General features: G+C 36.4%; 1 protein-coding gene across 3 annotated transcripts in view; it reads right to left on the bottom strand.

Annotated features, from left to right (window-relative positions):
• The window catches only part of PLXDC2 (plexin domain containing 2), a 467700-nt gene that overhangs the window by 47945 nt on the left and 395157 nt on the right, over positions 1 to 24598 (bottom strand). For 2 of the 3 annotated variants that reach the window (XR_010577861.2, XM_074001155.1), the window contains 2 exons: positions 20749 to 20899; positions 19221 to 19259 (listed from right to left, as the gene is read on the bottom strand). Coding sequence is in view for 2 of the 3 variants with exons in the window: in XM_074001155.1 (XP_073857256.1) it covers positions 19221 to 19259; positions 20749 to 20899 (190 nt within the window). In the remaining variant the exon portion in view is untranslated. The remainder of the gene's footprint in view (positions 1 to 19220; positions 19260 to 20748; positions 20900 to 24598) is intronic. The other variant, XM_074001156.1, reaches the window with a different exon arrangement.

The raw sequence follows: 24598 nt of genomic DNA, 5'->3' as shown, positions 1-24598 counted from the left end.
ATATGTATGTATGTGTATACACATATTTATTTATTTTTTCAAAGTGTAGCATTTAATGTTAAAACTCTATGTCTCCGTGCTGTTTCTATGACTGTTATTTTATCTTAGGATTTACATGCATATGACATTGATATTCTGTATTTAGAAGTATAATTCTCCAATATGGTAAAATACTTTAATGCATTGCCAAAATGATCTGTACCTACTATTAAATACTGCCAACAATTAAAGTCGAGAAATAAAGAAAAAACTAAAATAGAAATATTCTTTGTCTGAAATTTTATTCACTTTAGAACTAACTCTTCTCCTGGGCTTAAAATGAAAATTTACAGCCCATAAATTCCATAATATATTAATATCCTTTGGGGGACAGAGAGGCTGATGGGTTGGACAAAGTCATGCACAAATTTGCTCAAAATTTATAAATCTTACGCAGATGATGCCAAAATGTACTCTTTTAAAGCTTCAGAATAAAGTTAAACTATAAATGCTTAAAGTGTTAGTGTTCTGCTTTGGGATTAAGAATGCACATAGACATGGCTTTCCCCATGGAATAGTACCTAACCCATTTACAAGCTAAAGCATGTAACGAAGGAAAATCAAATGATAAAAGTTTTAAGTGAGTTTGTAAGTTTCCCTTGCAACTGATCTCATTTTGTAGCTCATTTATTTTCTCTCTCACTTCTTTAACTTTCTATATACACAATTATGACTTTGACTTCATTCAGAGTTTCTTCTAGTGTTTTAAGTCTTTTGTAATTTTTCATAATCCTCTTAGTTCTTTCATTTTCTTAAACAGAGTGATACTATTTTTTAAATGCTTACCAGCCTGTCAATATTATTCTAGTATTGGAATGGATTGAAACTATGATACAAGGTGTACCTAATTCATATTAGGTATCACTGTGACAACACATTCACAATTCACGTTAAGACACTGCTGTAGAAGGGATTTGGGTAATCACTGTGAAGATATAAAAGCAGGTGCATAAAACACATCTAAGGGCATTATGTATGGTGAGACCAATATCTGGCAAGGGCAGCTTTCCTTTTACAGTCTGTCCTACTGTCGGCAGCTGTGAAATTCATTCAGGGAAATATATAAAATGTTCTGGGCTGGAAGATCTTAGACTATGAATATCCTTTAAAAAAACAACAACCTGATAATCCCTTACCTTTTATCTTGGAAAAATGAAGCTGAATAAAATTTCTATGAAATAATATTAAAAGGAATACTTAATTCTATCCAAATGAGGGATTTTGGATAATAGTTACCAAATGATAGGCTGATTCTAGTCTCATTCAAAGATCGGTGCTTTTATGCATGTGTATGTGCAGATATCTTAAAGGGAAAATTTTAAGAATCAGGGCTGCAGTGAGCTTTGATCCTGCCACCGCACTCCAGCCTGGGTGACAGAGCGAGACCCTGTCTTTAAGAAAAAAATTGAAAAAAGAGAAGGTTTATGGTATTTATATATACTACAAATAAGACCGAAAATAAATATTTGGAATAACCCATTATCATTTTTCACTTCTTGTATGTGTATGTGCTCTTCTTTGTAATAATCTGCCTACGCATATGTTTTCAGCAGTCAAGATCTTTATGACACCTAACTTCTAAACTTTTCCTAACATCAGCTTTGTATATCAAGTTTTCATTTTTCTCTATTTAAAATATATCTTTAAATTATTGTTATTATTATTATTATTTTTGAGACGGAGTCTCGCTTTTTCACCCAGGCTGGAGTGCAGTGATGCGATCTCGGCTCACTGTAAGCTCCGCCTCCCGGGTTCACGCCATTCTCCTGCCTCAGTCTCCCGAGTAGCTGGGACTATAGGCATGTCCCACCATGTCCAGCTAATTTTTTTTGTATTTTTAGTAGACAGGGGCTTTCACCATGTTGGCCAGGCTGGTCTGGAACTCTTGTCCTCAGGTGATCCACCTGCCTCGGCCTCCCAAAATGCTGGAATTACAGGCGTGAGCCACTGAGTGCGGCCAAAAATTATTTTTGAAAAATAAAAATAAAATGTGCCCCGGCTTCTACCAAAGAATCCACAGGGGAAAAACAATCCTAGTACCTAAAATTTTCAGCTAAATATGAAACCAAAGGGGTTCATAAACTATTTTCTCTTTTAATTTCAGGCCGAGCCCTTGCATGGTTAAGATATTAGGGAGTCTAACTACAGAAAAAATGTAGTATAGTTTTCCTAACAAGGATATTCATAGTGACTATGAAATACCGAAAATAGGCCAACAAAGCACTTTCAAGGTTTGGAGGTACAGAACAGAGTGACTCTTCGTGCCATTTATTCTGTCAGTTTCAGAATAGTCACTTACGTTCAAACAGATCATTTATATGCATAACCTGATAGGATAAGGATGAATGTTTACTACTTATCAAATCCATCAAGTTTCCTGAACATGGAAGAAAAATCCCCTATCACTCTGTTCCTATTGGTGTAGAAAGACAGATTTGTGTGTAAACCACTGGGCTAACATAAATATGGAACCTTGGGGGTTTCCAAGAATAACATCAGATCTCACATTGCTGGACCTCAAGGACCAGCATCTCTTCAATCCTGTCTTCTTTTCTGCAAAATGGATATAATAGTAAGAGCTATCTCCTGATGGTTGTGAAGATCTGACAGGATGCTTATAAAGTGGTTGGCATGGTGCTTAAAATATAATAAATCCTCAATGGAATGGCTGTGCTAATGTTGTTAGTGCCACTCATACTACTTGTTACTCTACTGATTAGTACACTTTGTTATATTGATTCTTTAGTATTATTGTTAATACTGTTACTAACTCTCATTAATATTCTGTTGATTACTACCCTTATTCTTCTCAATCATGGCTGCACTACCAGGGCAATGAGAGAACTTGAAATTATTCATGGAAAGAAGGAATCCATTACCTCACGGAAGCTTAGGGACATGCCGAGTGAAAGCAAGGACTTTTCAGTGAATAGTTTTTCAAGCGGAAAGGCCAAGATCAGCCTCTCATGTACTTGCATCCACCCGAAGGGAAACATGTTGTCCCAAACAATAGCTTGGACATGGGATATAGAATCCCCAGCCACTATTTGAAAAACAAAAGCCTAGCTTCTGAGGTCTAGTAGCCTATCTGAATAAGATCAACCCTTCAGTGGTTATCTGTAAGCAGCTTCTTTGGAAAACTGCAGAATACTAAATCAACCTCAAGTTCCTTGGTGTCTGAATTTATGCATAACGTTAATAAAAACCTTTGGATCTCCCAAGGAAGCGGGGATTAATTTAGTTGCTGGTAGCCTGTGTGTGTGTGTGCCTCAGTACTGGAACCTTAGACACTGATGTTCTCAACAACCATACAATCCTTTTGCTATTTGCTGTGGTTTGATGCATATTATAGCTCTCCAGGAAAGTAAATGAGCAGAATTCTATGTGTGTGCTGTGTAGCTCAGGAAGACAGAATCAGAAGCCGGAAAAAAAAAAAAAAAAAAGAAAAGAAAAGAAAGAAAGAAACGCCGAAGACAAAAAATAACAAAAACAACAGCTTGGTAGAGCTTTGAATTTCATTTTAGTTTGTATTACGAGAACTAATAAATTGTGCCACATAGGACAGAAAGAAAAAAAAAAGTGAAAACACTGAGCAACACTTATACAGGGTATTTATATTTCACTGCTTTGCACCAATACTTGCCTTTAACACAGACAGAATCATGCTGCTTAGGAGAATGGACATTATAAAGCTGTATTTATCACACTGACTGCCCCTTAGCTACTGGAGCACCAAGTCTCCTGAAATGTAAAGCTCTATGTCTTGAATGTGGAACAGAACGTGTTTAGTCCAGGGAGTGCGCACTGGTCCTGACCTAACCTGTTCCACCAAACCACCTTTGCAAACAGACTCTGCTGTGTGGGCATATGACACTTCCACAAGTTGTATACAGTTGCAAGGGCTTTGGTCTCAAAGTGTTGGGGGATGGGATTAGAGAAGAAGTTAAGGTTCCCTTGGACTTTAAAACTCTGTGATTTGCTGGCCAGGTATGATGGCTCACATTTGTAATCCTGGCACTTAGTGAAGCTGAGGCCAGAGGATCACTTGAGGCCAGGAGTTTGAGACCAGCCTGGGTAACATAGTGAGATCCCATCTCTACAAAAATTAATTTTAAAAAAGTAGGTGGGCATGGTGGTACACACCTGCAGTCCCAGCTACTCAGGAGGCTGAAGTGGGAGGATTATTTGAGCCTAGGAGTTCCAGGCTGCAGTGAGCCATGATTGCACCACTGCACTCAAGCCTGGGTGACAGAGTTAGACCGTGCCTTCCTCTAAAAAAAAAATAAATAAAAATAACTCTGTGATTAGGCAAAGTTGGTGCTGCTGTTTTGTTTTTTTTTGTTTTTTTGTTTTTTTTTGACACACTGGATGGCTTTAATAGGAGAATAGCAAATAAATGACTATATATTAAACTGGACCATATTAGAAGCAACCCTCCTGGCAGGACAGTAGGGTGATAAGGAGCACAGAGCATGCCTGGAATTAGAGCCCTTGGTATTATAGACCAGCTACATTCCTTAGAAACTATGTGACTATGAACAAATTACTTAAATCCGTGGGCTTCTGAGACTTCAAGTGTAAAATGGGATTACAAATAGTACTTTCTTCTTAGGGTGCTGTGAGGATTAAGCTAGTTAAACATGTAAAGCCCTCAGAAGATTGCCTGGTATATCGTTAATAGCCCAATAATTGCTAGATAATTTTATCATCATTATCAACTACATGGGAAGATTCTGCGAATATTTTAAAGCAAAACATGAATCACATGATCAGAAATGTTATATTTTATGCCTTCTAATTAAAGATGCTGGTTTACCAATGATAAGCTTTTTTCTTTTTTTCTTTTTTTCTTTTTTTGCTTTGAGAATTTTAAGAAGACTGGAAGAATTTATTCATAGGAATATTTTTTAAAAACTATGTCTAGTTTATGAAAGCATATCAAAATGCCTCTCTTTTCTTTCTTCTTTTTTTTTTTTATTTTTACAGAGGCCAAATTTGCATGTTTGAAATACAGGAATTTTAAATGTGCAATTTACCAAATTTTTATAACTGTATATACCAAGTAACCATCACCCAAATCATATGAAACACTTCCATTCCCCCATAAAGTTCTCTTGTCTCCATACAGTCCGTCCTAACAGCCCCGACCAACACTGTATAGGCAACCACTGTGCTGATTTCCATTATTGTAGATTAGCTTGATTTTACTTGAAATTCACATAAATTGAATCATACTACATGTACTCCACTGTCTCTGGCATCTTTTGCTTAACAATGTTTTAGGACTTATCTGTGTTACTGCCTGTATCAGCAGTTCATACTTCCTTTCTGCTGAATAGTAATCATTTGTGTAACATGCGCTCAATTTGTTCATTCTTCTATTGATAAACATCTGAACTATGTCCAGTTATTGACAATTATGAATTGAGTTGCTATGAATATTCTTTTACAATTTTTTTTTGTGTGTCGACAGGTTTCTTTTTTTGAGACGGAGTCTCCCTCTGTCGCCCAGGCTGGAGTGCAGTGGCCAGATCTCAGCTCACTGCAAGCTCCCCGCGCGCCGGTTTACGCCATTCTCCTGCCTCAGCCTCCCAAGTAGCTGGGACTACAGGCGCCCGCCGCCACGCCCGGCTAGTTTTTTGTATTTTTAGTAGAGACGGGGTTTCACCGTGTTAGCCAGGATGGTCTCGATCTCCTGACCTCGTGATCCACCCGCCTCGGCCTCCCAAAGTGCTGGGATTACAGGCTTGAGCCACCACGCCCGGCCCATGTTTTCTTTTTTAAATAAATACATAGAAGTGGAATTTCTGACTTAAAAGGCCAGAACCTTATAAGAAACTGCCAAAGAGTTTTCTGAAGTGATTGCACAATATCACACTCCAATCAGCAATGTACAGAGTTCAAGTGCACCATATTCTCATCAATATTAGTCTTGTGTAGTGTTTAGCTATCCTAATGGGCATGATACAGTATCCCATTCAGGTTTGGTTGTTTACTGTTACTTTTTAGGAGTTATTTATAGTTTCTGGATACAAGTCCTTTGTAACATAAGCATACTGTAAATATTTTCTCTTATCGGTAACCTGCTTTTTCATTTTCCTAACAGAGTTTTGGATGAACACAGAATTTAATTTTTTTTTTTTGAGACAGGGTCCTGTTCTGTCACCCAGGCTGGAGTTGGAGTGAGGTGATCATGTCAAACTCCCAGGCTCAAGTGATCCTCCTGACTCGGGCCTCCCACATAGCTGAGACTACAGGCATGTGCCATTATGTCTGCTTAATTTTTTAATTTTTTTGTAGAAACAGAGTCTCGCTATGTTAGCCAGTCTGGTCTCCACCTCCGGGGCTCAAGTGATCCTCCTGCCTTGGTCTCCCACAGTGCTGGGATTACAGGCATGAGCCACTGTGTCCAGCTCCCGGCTTTGAATTTTGATGTTTATAATTTTTTAAAAATCAGTCTTCTTAGAGATATTAAAGTTATTAAAATTTGCAAAAAAGCAGCTTATGACTGTGTTAAATTCTCTATTATTTGTCTTCTATTTTCTATTTCATTTTTCTACTCTTATATCATTCTTTTAAAATTAATATTTTTAATAAAATATCACAATTTTAGACACAATTAATTTGAGACAATCTTAATTGACTTATCTACTTAAATTGGACACTTGAGTTATTAATTGTAAACCTTTTTCCTTTCTAATCCTTTCTAATATAAACATTTAAAACCATAAATTTCCTTCTAAATACTTTTTAGCAGCATTCTATAAATTTTGGTATTTTGTATCAGTTATCATTCCATCAAAATATTTTGTAATTTTCCTTACAGTTTTTTCTTCAATATATATTTTATGTATATCAAATATTTACATATATTTGCCAATATGTGTCAATATTTATATATATATATTACAAGTTTGATTTGCTTTTCACATATTTGAGGATTTTGTAGATATCATATTTTTCCTCCCAACTTCATTAAGCATAACTGACAAATAAAAATTGTATATATTTACAGTGCACAAAATAATTTTTTGTTTTATATATATATATATACACACACATTGTGGAATGATTAAATCATGGTAATTAACATATCTATTCACCTCATATGCTTATCATTTTTGTGTGTGGTGAGAACATTTAAGATCTACTTTCTTATCAATAGACATTATATTGTTACTGCTTCTCGTTTGATTCTTTTGCAGTCAGAGAATGTAGTCTATAAGACCACGATCTAGAAATTTAATATTTTTTATGGCTCAACATATGGTCTACCTTGGTGACCATTTCATGCGGACTTGAAAAAAAAACCCTCCAGGCACCCTGCTGTATAAATACCAATCATGACAAAGTGGTTGTCAGTATTGTTCACATCTACATCCTTCTTAATTTGTTTTTTTTTTTTGGTCTAACTTAAAAAAATTATAATGGTTCCTAATGAACTGGCACTTTTTTCCTTTTTTTTTTTTTTTTTGAGACAAGGTTTCACTCTGCAGCCCAGGCTGGAGTGAACTGGTGTGACCATGACTCACTGCAGCCTGGACCTCTTGAGCTCAGGAGACCCTCCCACCTCAGCCTCCCGTGTAGCTGGGATTGCAAGGGCACGCCACCATGCTCAGCTAATTTTTTGTATTTTTAGTAGAGATGGGGTTTTACCATGGTGCCCAGGCTGGTCTCAAAGTCCTGGGACCAAGCAATCCGCTCACCTCGGGCCCCCAAAGTGCTGGGATTACAGGTGTGAGCCACTATACCCGACACCTTTTTTACCTTTTTATATTTTCCTCTGTTAATTCTCCTTGTCTTTAAATCTAGTTTAAGTCTACTTAATTTGATATTTATATAGGACCTTCAGATTCTCTGTGGTTATGTTTGCAGTGTATATATTTTTCTATAATTTTATCTTGAAGCATTTTATATCTTTGTCTTTATTTTTCACGTACATTTCTTATACACAACATAGAGTTGGATCTGGCTTTCTTAAAAGTCCGTGTGATAGCCTATGCTTTTAATAAAAATGCTTATTTTATTTACATTTGAAATAGTTACTGGTGTGGTTGTATTTGGTCTGCCACTTAGCTATTTGTTTTCTTTGTGTTCATCTGTTTTATGGTCCTTTGTTCCTTCTCTCTTGTCTTTTTCAGGTTAAACAAATATTTCTTAGAATTCCATTTAAATTCCTTCAATGAATTTTGAGCTGTATGTTTTTGCATTTTTTTCCTTTAGTGGTTGGTGAGTATGTTAACTGTGTTAAAAATCACTTATGGCTGACACTTTATCCAACAAGTTGTTAATTTATTACTGTAACTGAAGTAATATTTGGTCACAGTAGCTTACAAAACTGTTATAAATTAGTTTCACATAATTAACTGCTGTCCTTACTACCCAAGTTACATTAAAAAGCTTGCACAAATAATAATTTTGAGCTCTGAAGAATAAAACTAAAGCAAAAATTAGTCTTACTGCGAGCAGCAAGCCATTGAAAACCTAGCTGTTTAGAAGATTAAACTAAATTTGCCATCTAATGGATTAAACTGTCTTTAAAGCACTATGCCATTCTGAGACTAGCATATCTTTTCTCCCCATCAACCGTCATCATTAATTCCTTTTTTTTTGTTTTTGCTTAAAGTGGATCGGCATATTACATGAACTATACGCATGGCTAATTCAAGCACACGTGAACAAAATGTAGTGGTGAAGTCATACAACCTCAAGGAATGCTACCAGGTTTAGGAGGCTGCAAACACACCCTGATGAGCCCTTTACACATTAGCAGTTGGCTTCTTTCCCATTCCTATTTCATGTTTTATGGGTCTTTCAACTCCTAAACACCGTGACCTCTGCCCTCTTCCCACTCACTCTCACCATATTACTTGTGTCTCACTATACAGAGAAAACAGCGGTCTCAGACGAAATCCCCTGAACTTCTCCCTCCTGTCTCCCTACCCTCATTCATGCTGATTGGCCCCACCCATGTGTGTGGATATATCACTTCACTCCATGACTCTTTTTCTTCTTTATGAGGTGTTTCTCCTCAGCACCTGTGACGGGTAAAATTAAGAATCTCTATTTCTCTTCTTCCCTTTTTCTTGAAAAAGTAGTCTGTCCTTGGGGACTCCAATTTCCTCATTGTCCACAGAATCTTCAAATTCTGCCTGGAGATTGTACAATGGTGGATTGTTATGCAATCCAGTCAAGATCAATAAATGTCTTTATGCCACCAAATCTCATGGTCACTTTTCTGTGTGTGTGTTTTTTAACTTGACTTGTCTGCAACATTGACACTGTTCACTACACTTCCTCCTTGAAATTTTCTTCTCCTTTGGTTTCTGTGATACCAAACTTTTTTTGTTTTCTTGCTGTCTCTCTGACACTCTTGATTTTATTCACAGAACCTCAAATCCTGTATTCCCTCTCTAGTCTTTGGCCTTTCCTTCCTTCCTTCCTCCCTCTCTCCCTCTCTCCATTCCTTCCTTCCTTCCTCCCTCCCTCCCTCCCTCCCTCCCTCCCTCCCTCCTTTCTTCTTTCCTTCTTTCCTTCCTTCCTTCCTTCCTTCCTTCCTTCCTTCCTTCCTTCCTTCCTTCCTTCCTTCCTTCCTCCTTCCTTCCTTCCTTCCTTCCTTCCTTCCTTCCTTCCTTCCTTCCCTCTTCTTCTTTCTTTTTTTTTTTTTGAAGACTCACTGTCACCCAGGCTGGAGTGCAGTGGTGCAATCATGGCTCACTGCAGCATCGACTTCCCAGTCTCAAGCAATCCTCCCACTTCAGCCTCCCCAGTAGTTAGGACTAAAGGTGTGTGCCACCATGCCTGGCTAATTTTTGTATTATTATTATTTTATTTTTGTAGAGACAGGGTTTCCCTGTGTTGCCCAGGCTGGTCTTGAGCTCCTGGGCTTAGGTGATCCACCTGGCTTGGCCTCCCAAAGTGCTGGGATTACAGGCATGAGTCACCGTGCCTGGCCACTCTTTTCATCTTTTACTATCCTCCCACACCTAATTCATCTCCTTAAATTCAACTATCATTTATATGCTGCTAATGCCTAAATTTGTATCTTATGCTTACATTTCTAAGTGAATTTCAGGCTTATTTAGAAAAATATCTACTGACATTTTCATTTGGATGTCAACATTAACATGCTCAAATTAAATTCATTGCTTACCCCCTTTCTCTTCCTGTATTTCCTATTCAATGGCACCATTGTCCACCCAGATAACTTACACCCATGTCCTGGGAACCACCTTCGTCACTTTCCTATGATGTAAATCACACATCCAATCAGATATTAACTTATGTAGCTTCTACTTCATTAGTAAATACTTCTCATGTGTACTCTCCTTTTTTATTCCCATTGACAACTACTACTTTATTTTAGCCTCCGACCACTGCTTCTATGGATTACTACTATAACTTCCTAACTAGATTTTCTGGCCTCTCATTCTTACTCCGGTCCCTCCTGTTCCCTGCAATACTTCAGGGGTCAACTACTAAACATGTAAAACATGTCCTGACACTCCCTTATCAAAATGACACAAATGGTTCCCAAGGTCTCTAGGTTAAAGTTCAAACTCCATTGCCTGGCATAAAAGACTATGAATGCTGACACCCCACTTATTTTGATACTTTATGGCTGGTAAGGCTGAGAAATAAGCCCCACCTTCTCAGCCTCACCAGCCATAGAGTACTATGTATATATCTTTACCCCAGGGAAATCAAGTCTTGTAGCTCTATAGAGTTACCCAACCAGATCTTGATGTTTCATGCTTCTGAACCTCTTTCTATGTCAATCCCTTTCCTGAAATTATTTTCTTCTATCCCTTTTCTCAGAAATCCTACCCATACTTCAAAACTTGGATCAAGTATGACCTATTCTTGTAATGTTATTTTTGTTTAGATACCTCTTCTCTGTTCTTCTATAGTTTTTCTTGAGTCCATCTTTGCACTCTTCACACTATACTTAAATATCAATTTACTTCTCTACATCATCCCATCAGGCCACTTGCTTCTTTAGGACAGGTATCAGAGGGTGTAGGTCTTTGCATCTTCATCACCTAACAATGGCCTGGCACACAATAGTTGAAGAAATCTTTCTTAAGCAAATAAAACCAAGTTGAATCAATTCAGCATCAAAGTTAATTAATGTTTTAGTGACACACATATTTTAGTAGTATAGGGCCACCTCCCATAATCACTAGACATTTCACGTTTAAAAAAGAATAATCACTTTACACATGGAGAACACACTGAGAAGGCGCATAAGAAACATTGGGTAACACAAAACCTGTTCCTGGAGCCCCTCATATGTCTCAGATTCCAAAATCTAATGGAATATGGAAGTTTCTTTCCTCCAGTAGAAGTTCCCTGGTCTAGGTTTCTGATAGGAACAGGGCAGGTAGAAAATGAGACAGGAGGCGGGCACGGAAAGGAAAGTAGGTATCCACCAGAGGGAGGTGGTCAAGCATTTTGCTGATGGCAAATGGAAAGTGCATTTAGAGCTACTTTGTGGAAGCCATCAGTGTGCATTTTCTAAGAGGCACTCTGCTATATCATCTTGTTCTGTGTTCTATCAGCAGCATAAACTCTAACTACGCATTCTAGCTACAAATTAACCTACAGTGGAAAAAGCATATCCTGATGCGATTTTTCTTTTTCTTTTATTTTCCTATGCTAGACAACAATTTGTCAAGCTACTAGGCTGAACAATGAAACTGCAACCTTTCTAGGTCAAAAGTGTTTTGTAAAAATCAGCAATTTCATATGGTTCAACAAAATACAAAATACTAACGATCTTTACTAAAACAAATACATTTGTCAACAGTTTAAATCAGGGGTGTCCAATCTTTCGGCCTCCCTGGGCCACACTGGAAAAAGAATTGTCTTGGACCACACATAAAATACACTGACACCAACAATAGCTGCTGCAGGTTGGACAAGCTTGGCTTAAATGGATTCATTTTCACTTGCTATATTAACATGATTTAGGAGGTATAACGGATATAATGCTTTTGGATTCCTTTCCTCGGCAGAGTAAGATGCACTTTCTACATGTAGATAGAGATAATTTCTTGTTGTCACCAATTAAAATACTGTTTCAGGAGAGCCTGGAGGTATAGGTGAGGACCAATGGACCAATGGGTGGAGTCAGAGTAAAACACATTGTTCTTCTTTTGGTCAAATATCCATTCAACTCTTGATACTCAAAGTGTAGTCTGTGGCTTGGTGGCAACTGCATTATCAATGCGCTTGTAAAAAATGTAATGCAGAGGTTTGGGCTTCACCCCAGAAATACCATGTCAGAATATGCATTTTAACAAGACTCTCCACCACAGTGATTCTGAGGCTTCTTAATATTTATGCAACATTGAGTCAGACCATTTATTATCAACCTAACATTGGAATAATCTGGGAATTAAAAAAAAATTAGTGCTCTGGTTCCAGCCCTAGAGGTTAATATTTAATTATTATGGAGAACAGTCTGAGTGTAGAAAATTTTACAAGCTGGAATAATAAAATAACAATTACATCTCAGACTGGAACCAGGTGATGTAAATGTACAGAAAATGTTAAGAACCACAACTCTAGATAAAAGTTTGGGAGAGAAATCCTAAATTCCAGGGAATTTTCAAATTAACATTGTAAAATAGAAGAACTTTTCAGTATGATGATACATATACACTTAGAACAGGGTTACTGCTGTCATGAAAAGTAGTCAAACAAAGCAAAACATAAAACTAAATGTCAAGATGTTTTATAGTTTTAAAAACAAAAAGTGATAGATATTCAATAGCCTGTCAAAATGAAATAACAGTTTCCCTTTGCTTATAGGACTATGAGCTACACAAAAGAAGTGTATGAAAAAAAGCAAGGAAAAGTATAAAAAAAAAACGGGAAAGATACATTGCTTTGATGATTTATGTATGAAAGTCAAAAAATAATTTGACTGAATGATAAATGACTAGACACTTGATCTACCACTACAGACATGGTAATAAAAATATAACCTTAGAAGTATTCCAGGGAAAAGGCAGAATAACGTTCTAACATTTTATCTTGGGATAAAAAAGTCTTATGATATCTTCAGAAATAGGAAGCTGAACACAACAGAAATAGAATTTAGACCAGCCATTCCACAGGACTTCATTCAAAGTGTATCTGTTTTAGTTCTTAGAAATCAATCACCTTGCAGATTTGTACCTCTGAATTAACTTAATCGTGATCTTCAAACTGCTTAATGTATCAACTTTGGCATCTCCTTGATGGGGACACCATCCTCTGACTTAAGAATGCAGCCTTTCAGAGTTCAGGTTTCATAAAATTCCCAGCAATAAGAAGAAATGATGAAAATGCTATCACCTGTATTGGATATCATGCTTATCTGGAGTGCTGATACTTTAAATATTATCAACAAATAAGAACTTATATTTATATATTTTTTAAGCAACCTTAACTCTATCAAAGAGAAGAAAGTTTAAACGAACCAAGAGATAATACACTTTTCAGTACTTTGATAAATCTCGTTAACCAATTTTGAATAATGAAATCAAATCAGAATTTCAGAGCTTGAAATAATTTTAACATCTGCAGTGTAGCAGAGTGGCACAATTCAATTTGCTAGACTGAGTTGAATCTGGTTGAAGACTTTAGTCTTCAATTAAAAATCATGCCATTGATTCAACTTGCAAACCTCTTCTCAGCCCTGGGCATAGCTTTATCCAGTTTGCATCTTGAAGACATTGACATTTCTAATTAGGAAGTGAATGGCACTTGGAACCTAACCAAATGTCAAAGAAGACATTTAATAGTTGTACCTGCTAAAATATATAGCTAGGTCATTTTTTAAAAAACGTAACTCTTCCAGCAAGCTACTGCTAGAATTTGAAAATCCAAAGAAAGTGTGGCTTTAAATGTATATAACCATTACTCAAAGAAATACAGATATTTAAAAAATATAGCTGGGTGCAGTGGCTCACGCCTGTAATCCCAGCACTTTGGGGGGCTGAGTGGGGTGGATCACCCAAGGTCAGGGGTCTGAGACCAACCTGGTCAACATGGCAAAACCCCATCTCTACTAAAAATACAAAAATTAGCTGGGCATGGTGGCATGTGCCTGTAATCCCAGCTACTTGGGAGGCTGAGACAGGTGAATCGCTTTAACCCAAGAGGTGGAGGTTGCAGTGAGCCAATATCGCACCACTGCACTCCAGCCTGCATGACAAAGTGAGACTCTATCTCAAAATACATACATACATACATACACACACACACACACACACACAAATATATATATACATTCTAGGATTCTAGGTACCCCTTACAGGTGAATTAAATCCATATTTCTAGAGAAACCAAGAAGGCTTAAAGAACCTTAAATCAGATTTCGAACATAAACTACAGCCCTGTAGTTTATTACAGCTAATTTACAGTAAATTATTTACAGTAAATTACAGCCCTGTAATTTAGAGGTCACATGCCAAGGATTCTGACAACACTGAAACACGCAAGAGAATTAATGCATTGTGATTTTCACAGAAAGGATTAAATGGAAATGAATACACAATTACACGAGAAAAGGAAACTTCACGTTCAAATACTTTAAGTAGAATCAGCTGTTATAGAAAAGGTGAACTATAGTAGGTATAAGTAAAAGAGCTTATTGTGGCATTTCCCATGGGAAGACTGACTGTAAAATATCTAGGCTGGGCACGGTGGCTCACACCTGTAATCCCAGCACTTTGGGAGACCAAGGCAGGTGGATCACCTGAGGTCAGGAGTTTGAGACGAGCCTGACCAACATGGTGGAAACCCTGTCTCTACTAAAAATACAAAATTAGCCAGGTGTGGTGGCACACACCTGTAGTCCCAGCTACTCCGGAGGCTGAGGCAGAAGAATGGCTTGAACCCAGGAGGCAGAGGTTGCAGTGAGCTGAGATCATGTCACTGTACTCTAGCCAGGAGACAGTGCGAGACTCCATCTCAAAAAAAAAAAAAAAAAAAAAAAAAATCAATTCTGTGAAAGAGAAGGACTATCATGATGTTGTTAAAGATTTGGAATTTGCATCAAGGCTAAATAGAATCACATCCCAGCTCTGCCATGTGCTAGCTAGATAACTTAACATTTTTGTACCTCTGTTTCCTTGTCTATAAAGCATAAGTAATAATAGACTAAGTCAGGGGTGTTGTGCGAAATAAAAAGAGTTAATATAGGTATAGCATTTAGAATGGTGCCTGGAACATAGTAACCACTCAATTCAATAAACATTCTTCCTCTCTCCTCTTCTTCTGCTACTTTTTCTTCCTTTCTGTTTCCTCTCCCTTCTCCTCTTATTCTTCCTCTTCTGTTTTTCACATAAACAAGAGAAAGATAAGCTGTTTGATTATAACTACGTATTACTCTAAACTTAGTATTACACAAGTAACTAGCAATATTTCAGTTGGAGATAAAATGATGTCTTTACGTAAGATCTTCTTTTTAATTTTTCTGTTAAATTTTTTTTTATGGACAGGGTCTTGCTATGTTGCCCAATTTGGCCTTGAACTCCTGGGCTCAAGCAATCCTCTTACTTCAGTCTCCTGAGTAGCTGGGACTTCGTTGGATCATCTGCATTTTTAGAACCAGCCATTTCAATGGTCAATCAAAGCTCTATCTTACTAAAGAGACCTGAATGTATTAGGTATCATTCTCTTTGTTTCAATTTTTTCATGTTCCTTTTTCCAAATTATTTAGAGAGCTTAGAATTTCCACTCAACCCTGAAGACTAATAAAACTTCTCCAATCAAACAACTATCCTGAAACTTTAAGAGGCTCTAACTGGACCTAATATAAATGTATCAGGAAACTCACTGCACAATTGAAGATTCATCAAGAGTGACTTAGCAGATTGTAACTCAGTCTGGGTCCTCTCAATTAGAAACCCTGTTGTGTGACTTAGGTGTCCAGCTGCTCAGAAGTATTTAATGCTTTCATATCAAAGATGAAAGAAAAATCTCCTGGAAACTGAATGTATAATCATGTCAGCAGTGGATCCCACCAAGAAAATCAACTATTTTAACCCATCGAAATGACCCAGAAACACTCAGAGAGAAAGTAATGCAATAACTAAAAAAGACAGTGTAGGGAAATTCAGTCATTTGTTTCTAGCTACCTACTGACTACTTTGAAAAATGACATCCTTTTTTCAGAAAAGTACAGGCCCCTAAATAAAAATGCTTTTAAGAACAGTCAATTAGTCTCCAAAAAGTAACTATGTGAGATGACGGACCTGTCAATCTGCTTTATTACTGTAACATGGTATTTTCTATATGTAGTACCATAAATTCATGTTGTAAACCTCAAATATACATAATAAAACTCATTTTAAAAAACAGCGGTCCAATTAAATAAATTAAATCAAGAAATCGAATGTGCTAAAGTTCTTTGCAACAACACAGATAAATTTACAAAAATGTATTAGTTTGCATGTTTTTAAAAATTAACCTCAGTAAATGTTAGAAAATATTAAATTAAGTACACTTATTCATTATTACCTCAATCTTGCAGAAATGTTTATTCAATTGGAGTGGAAGGACAATACTGAATTGTTTTCAATATGCTTAATTAAATAATGAAGTTAGATTTAAATTGGTAATCCTTCCTGCATCTCCACATTCCATAAAATAAAAAACAATAGCACACTAACTTAGTAAGGATGCTATAAAAAGCAATGTGTGATTTCCCTTAAGTACCCTTTTGAAGAACCATTTATCTTAATACTAGTCAGGCAGGTCTGTTCTAACTGCACTTGAATGTTTTTAGGAAAAGTGCTCTGTTAACAACCATAGACATAAAGAGTTTGAAGTCTAATTGTGATATTTTGGAATTCTCATGACTGCCTGCTGCATATCAATTATGTAAATATCATCTGAGATTCTGACCGTTGACTCTCTAGTATACCAAAAATCCTATGCTTAAATCGTAGGATTTACTCAACAATTGCTTTGGCATCATAAGGTACTGCTTTAAGAAAATCTTCGAAGTTTTATGATTCTTCGATGGCTCAAACAAAACTAAGTATTTTCATTGGGATAATTGGTAATGTTTTAGAAAACTGTTTATCACAGTATATTCCACAAAAACATGAAGTCCACGACATACTATTCATAAAAAAATGTTGGCCGGGCATGGTGGCTCACGTTTGTAATCCCAGCACTTTGGGAGGTCGAGGCGGGCGGATCACCTGCGGTCAGGAGTTCAAGACCAGCCTGTCCAACATGGTGAAACCCCGTCTCTATTAAAAATACAAAAAGTAGCCAGGTGTGGCGGTGGGCGCCTGTAATCCCAGCTACTCGGGAGGCTGAGGAAAGAATCGTTTGAACCTGGGAGACGGAAGTTGCAGTGAGCCGAGATTGTGCCACTGCACTACAGCCGGGGCAATAATGAGTGAAACTCTGTCTCAAAAAAACCAAAACAAACAGAAAAAAAGTGTTAAGAGCAAGCAGTGGAGACATGCCAGTATGAATTCTTTATAACCGTGTTGAGGATTACTCAGGATGCATGTTCTCTGAAAGCAGAGATTTGTCTAAGCCTTGTTCACTTCCGTAGCCCCAAGCCAGCAACAATGCTTGGCAATTAGCAAGCATTGAGCAGAAATCAGTGAATGAATGAATGATCAGTTTTCCAGCGGGAAATTTCTTTAATTTTTTTTTCCAGAGTCTCTCACACTTACTTGATCACAAGAATCCTTTTTTTTTTCCCATTAGCAGGATAGAATATTTTAGATAAACAAAATAAAGAAAGAAGGAAAGGAAGGGAAGGAAGGAAAGAAAGGAAGAAGAGAGAAAGCACAGAGAAAAATCTAACAAATATACTTATAATGACCACCCATATTAAGATTTTAATGTAACAAGTAAAAGAGAAGTCTCTTGGGGACTCTTCCCCCATTCCATTAACTTTATACCACATCTCTTCCCTCAAAATGAGGTAACCCCAACATAGGGTTTATGTCTACATGCTCCTAACATCCTCCTCTGGGCAGTTCTGAATTGAAGGATTGCTAAAGTCCCTTTACGCCCTAAGATTTTAATATATTTCTAGCTAGTATATATTTCGCAGATGATCATTTCCAAAACTATCCACTTACTGCATTAATACAATGATGAGCAAGAAATGAATGAAATAAAACACTACAAAATGATGCAAGACAGTAGGAAATTGATATAATAATGGTATTTATGAAGAGGCTAACTGGTCTCTCTTTCAGATGGATTGATATAAACTCTAAAGACATACAGAGATATAAACAACGTCCTAAAAAGGCATAGAAGTACTAGCTACTTAACCTAAACTGAGGGATTTTGAAACTCTTCTCTACCATTATAGAGAAAAACATGCCTAACGTACACATTGGATTTTGACTTACTCAAGAAATTGTCTAGGGCTTTAAAGGCAAAACCATGCCTAGATCAATGTCAAAACGTGCTTGCATTGACATAAAAGATGCTACCAAGAAGAGGGCACCCTTTCCCTGAGCTGAATAAAAAATTACTAATGAAAATCTCTTTTATTAAGACCCAGCAAACATGAGCCAATATAGTTCAAAAGGAAGAAGATCTATTTCTAAAAACATAGTCAATGTCATTCACAATATTGTTTCAGTAAAACTTTTTTCCCTCAAATTTTCAAGTACCATTATAGATATTTCTAAATTGTCTTGGAAAACTTTTAAGTATGTTACCAACGAGGTATTCTTTCAAATATCTAAGTTTTGTTCTTTACTTCATAGAGCTGATAAAAAGACCTAGGACAATATATTTTCATACTTGCTCTATTTCTAATTTTATGCATAGAAGGTGCTGAAGAAGCAGACAATTTAGTGAAACACAATTGAACCCAATACCTGTAGTTGTGCAGATAACTACACACCACTATAATGCAGCAAGGACTAGACCAACAAAGAATAGCAAGATGTGTAGTTGAATTTTCCACTTTATCATTGGGAATCGGTGTCACATAGTTTTATAGACAAACACAAGGATGAGGATTTCATTTCACTTTGAAGCCAACCCACTGACTCCTTCCCATGTTAAATACCAACAGAGAATAAAACACAACCTCACCTTTTATTTAGAAGTCCATATGGCCTTTCTTATATTAAGATAAATGAAATGAATTCATATTTTAAAAATGTTTATGAAAGAAAAGTGTCAATTCCTACCTCCATTATCTTTTAGATGTAGTGCTATCTTGGTATCATCTGGAAGAGAAATTCAAAGTTATTATAACAGAAAAAGATTTCAAAGGAGCATAAATCTCATGACTAGTAATTGTCTACTAACTGCTTTGATTGGAACATGACTGGATTTTGATAATTTATTGAGGTAATTTCTAGTACAATGAGAGGAAGTCCTTGCTTTACATGATGTAGTTCTAAAATTTCCTACAGAGATTGCAATGTCAAGATTTTGGTAACATCTTGAATGATTCTTAAGTTCTACAAGAGAAGTAAACAGTTATAATTAAAACTTAAAATACAACTATTTTTAATCCTCTAAAATTACTTATTGTCATTAGAACCTATAGTTATGATCTTATTTATTCATTTTTAAAAATCAAGATCAAGGAAAATCCAAATTAATTGTGATAGTTAAGATTTGTCAATATTTACAAATTTAAATCCAAAAGTTAAATGTTTATCCATTGCTAGAAAAGATGACCAAAATTCTATATAAAGAGATCTTATCCTGACTGAACAAAATGTAGGATATGCTTTTTTATTTTACTGGTTATAGTTCACTCTAAAGGGTAGGGTTTCAAGTATAGGAATATTTTCATGGGCTTTAATATAATAATCCAAAATAATGTGGATTAAAAGATAATGTTCTAAGTAAAATGCACTTAGTGGCTGCTCTCCACCTCACTTTATTCTAGTTCACCTTATAATATCAAATTAAATTCCAATTAAAAGAAAAAGTTCCATATTTAATTTAATTTAATTTAATTTTTAATTCAAGCCAAAGAAAGTGAGGCTTATAATAATAAACAAGTAAGACCCATTTATCGCCCTCAAACCTGATTCGTGGCCAGTCTTATGTGTCTGCCCACTCCCTCCTGGTGGTATCATTCAGAATAGAAAATGATTGTATGTTGGGTAATACACTTTCTTCCTCCTGAGCTGTGCCCAAGCATTAACACTCTCTAGTATTTCTGCCTTCCCTAGAAGATGAAATAGTTGTTTTCAAGGACAATTTCTATGACACATACAGTGTTTCTGTGTAGGTTATAGACCAATATATTTTATTGACTGCATTCTGGAAAACATTAGAATTATACATGAATAGAATTATCTATTGTTTAGAATCCAGAATCAACGGGCATTTTATATGCATTTTGCCTTTCTAACCTGTGATCGTGAAGTTGGATTTGCTTACTACAAAATTTAGCCAGATAGGAAGAAGTCTGTATTTCTTTTCTAGGAAGGAGAGGACAAGAAGCCAGAATCCGTGGTAAAAGCTATGTCTTAAAAAAAAGGCGCAGTGCATTAAAAGTATCCCAGCATTTACTTTTAGTTCACAATAAGTTTGTCTTTTCCCCCTTTGGATGTCCCTTAAAAATCCAGTTTGCCAAAGAAAAACTTTAGAGAGATCTAGAGAGTAGGAGCTATTGCAGTACATGTCAACACAGTGGTTTTTCCTTCCTTCGGGAAAGAAAAAAAAAAAAAAACAAGTAAACTATCTCTTGGGTACCTTCTGTAGGGAGGCTGGTGGGAAACTGAGAGGTCACTGCTCTTCTGGTGGTAGTCAGGACCCTGAACTGGGTGGTTGTCGCTCCTACGGTTGTGGTGGTTCGAGAAGAAGTTTCCACTGGTTCTGTGTTCTCACACATCTTCTCTTTTGACTAGTAAGAGAAATGAAAAGGAAAACAAATTGAATGACCGCAAATCTATTTTTAGAACTTACATCAAAGAAGCTGGGCTGTAAGGCACAAAAGCCTCTCACATCAAGACAAGGAATACATTACTTTTGCACAAGGCTATATTAATGATTTTGCTAATTTATGAAGTTTATAAAATAGGAAAGAAAAAAGGATGGATGTAACAAGCAATTTCCCTCTTTAGATATTTAGGTTTCATCGTTTACTGCTTGAATGAATGTTTAAGATTTTGTTTTGCTTTATGAAATATTCAAAGCCACATAAGAAAAGGATTGAACAGAACTCATGTAATCACTCAGCCTATCTTCTTCCTAGCAGAGTTATATTGAAAACATCAGGAAATGGGACATACTGAATTTTTAATTTTTAATTTGTGAAAATAAATCCCACAACCTGCACTGGTAACAACCTCCAACATCCAAACTTTTATAGCTTAGAAGTTGGTGTTTCTATCCACCTTTTGTGCCTCTATGGACTCCCTCTCTCGGGTGGGCCTTAAGTAGAAAATAACTATTCTGGACATGAGTGGTTCTCACCCCACATTTAAAAATTATTGTTAAATAAATATCACTCTTAAACTTCTCTCATCATTAGTGGAGCACTAGGCACCTTTCCCCTTGTTAATGAAGACTTCCTGAGACAGCCTCCTTTTCATTACTAGGATGTAAAACAGGTTTATTCTCCACTTCAAGTCCAAACATACTAGGTTCTCATTCAATTCCCCAAATTCCAGTTCCTGGGCCTCATTTAATTCCCCAAATTCCAGTTCCTGCACCTCTGAGCCCCATTAATCTAATTATTTCCTTTCAGATACCACTTTAGTTGTCATCCCCACACCCTGGACCATATCTGTAGTGGAAAATGTTTGAGATCTGAAATCATAAGCTCAGTTATCCTTTTTCAGTCTATCCCTGTACTTGTGGACTCCAATTCTTCTTATTCTTTGACTACTTAGAAAGCCTAGCAAAATGATTCTGGTTTTTTTCCGTTTCTTTTTTCCCCCATTATTTCAACCTCTCATTTCAACAGCTTCAAGCACCTTGCTCTATTTGTTTTTTTTTTTTTTTTTTTTCAGTTTTTTTCTACAACACCTTTAAAGAAGATCCCCAGTATAGTAAAAGATCTGCCTGTTCCCTGTCTGCTCCAAAGCCAGGCACAGCTGGAGAATAGTCACACAGACCCGCCATGGGGGCTCCACAAACTCATCTCCTGCATCCTCAGCAGGGCTGTGCATACCGCGTGGCACAACAGACCTGCTGTGTCTTGCTAATTACCTCTCCCATTATGCTCAGTATGAATTTCAAACTCTCTCCACTTTACCTAAAACTGCAATCCCATCATGATGCTCCCAGCTTTATTCCTTGGGCTCACCTTTCATTTCCTTGATAAAGAGACATGATCAGCAAGATTTCTTTAAATTTCTTCATGAATCAACATACTTACTTGACTCTGGGCTGATCTATTCTTTCCTTCTTTGATAATGGATGGGGACCTTTCCTTATAGCCTTTCTTTCAACCTATGTCCTAGCTCAACTCAGCCCACTTTCACAGGTATTGTGAATTTGCTTATGTGATCATAGTCCTTTCTCTACAATATTTGCCACCTCTAATTCTCTGCTGGCTCCTTACCAGCAGCACTTAAAGGTACGCAAGTATATCTAATCTTATTTTGCAAACCCAGTCCTCCCTGTTCTCCCCAATGTATCCTGATATTATACTGCTTTCCCTCCATTCATAGACAGTCATATTTGCAGAGAGATCAGTCTGCCTTGGTCTTCTCAGACTCCCAGCTTCCCCATTTATAACAATCTTCCTCTTACAAATCCAACTGAGTTGAAATGTCTCATACCAATATTTCTAAATAGCTTCTTAGCTAAATACCCAACATCTTCCATGGTGTCCTCCTGACACCTCATCAGTCTATGGTGGAGATGTCCACTCCCTTGTCTTGGGTTTCTGTGACACACACTCTTCCCAATGTTCTGACACCTCCCTCACAACTCCATCTCGATTTCCTTTTATTTATGTCCATTCCTTAAGTGTTGGGGTGGTTCTTATTTATGGATCATTCTTGATCTGCCACTTCATTCTATGCATTATCTTTTGCAATCTTCTCTACACCCATGACTGCAATGAACATCTTTATGTTGATTATTCAAAAATCTGTATTTCCAGTCCACATTCCTCTTCCAGATTTCAGGCCCAAAAAGTCATCTATTGACCAGGTGTATGCATGTGAATGTCACATACATCTCAAACTCAAGAAGTATAGAATGGAACTTGCCAGATATTATTCTCTCCTTGTGTTTCTATTGTCAATGAACAGGACCTAGTATTCAGTAAACAGGATCCCATGTTCAGTAAACACCCTAATGTTTAAGTAAAATCCAGGACTCAGATTACTTTTAGCCAGTAATTGCAGACTAAGGAACTAAATAGCCCTCCTATTACAAAACAAATAAATTCTGAATAAAACTTGAATTTTAAAGCATTAGGATTTGCAGGAAGTAAAGAATATCCCAACGGTGCCTTTCCATTGTTTATTCCCCTCCCCACTAAAAAAAAAAATAATAAAACAAAGCAAAAGCGATGTGCTATAAAGATAGTAGGAGCTGTATACATTAAGGGAAGTAAAAAAGCAAAATTTGCCCTGAGGAAAAAAAACCAAAATCAATATCGCTCTAAAGAGAACAAGCCTTGCAACAGCAGTGGACAGGGGAGATAAATCTGAACTTCTCCTCCTCATATTAGGGCAGAGACTTATGGTAACCCGAAAATCCTAAGGATCCCATCATCAAATCCTCTTTGGTGGAAAACATTACCTATTTAGATCTTAGAATAGGATCAGACAAATATACACTAAAAAAGAAAAAAAAAAATAGCTGTCTGACAAAGACTCAGCAAAAACAATGACCATACTATTTAGATCACCAAAACTTTAGATAATGGGATCATCCAATATGGAATATATAAAAATCATACATGGAATCTTTAAAATCATAAAAGATAAAATTGAGAAATGAACTGTTCAAATGAAACTATAAAATACTTGGCAGATGTAATAAATGTCAAATTTAAATTTTAGATATGAGAAATGTATTTGTTGGAATTTCTACTTCAGTGAGTAGATTACATAGAATATTAAACAAGATGAAGGGAGAATTAATAAACCGGTAAATATATCGAAGAAATTGTCCCAAATACAGCACAGAGTAATAAGGAAACAGATTACATATAATGGATGTTTAAAAATATGAGGAAAAGATGAAAATGTCAAGCTTTCAAAGAAGTCAGAAGGTGAAAATAAAGAGCATGGAGAAGTATAGCTGAACAGCACATTTATCAAGCTTGACACCCAGCCAATAAGAAAACACACATTTTTCTTGAACACACATAGACCCTTTGTACAAAATGCCCATGTACTAGTTCATGAAAAATTTCCAATCAGCTTTAAAGATCATAACATGTTCTCTGATGATGACTTAATTAGTTTAGAAATCAATAGTAAAAAAGGTAAATTTTAAAAGCTTCCATAATTAGGAAATGTGATATAATTCATAATTTAGTGTATTTCCAATAAAATGTTAATAAGATGTATTGACTGATGGATTACAGATCTCGATAAGGTGAGTCTAAAATTTATATGAAGGACAAAAGCCCTAA

Source organism: Macaca fascicularis, chromosome 9 (genome assembly GCF_037993035.2).
Source record: "Macaca fascicularis isolate 582-1 chromosome 9, T2T-MFA8v1.1".
Classification (NCBI taxonomy): Eukaryota; Metazoa; Chordata; class Mammalia; order Primates; family Cercopithecidae; genus Macaca; species Macaca fascicularis.
This window is presented reverse-complemented; position numbering and strand designations above follow the sequence as displayed.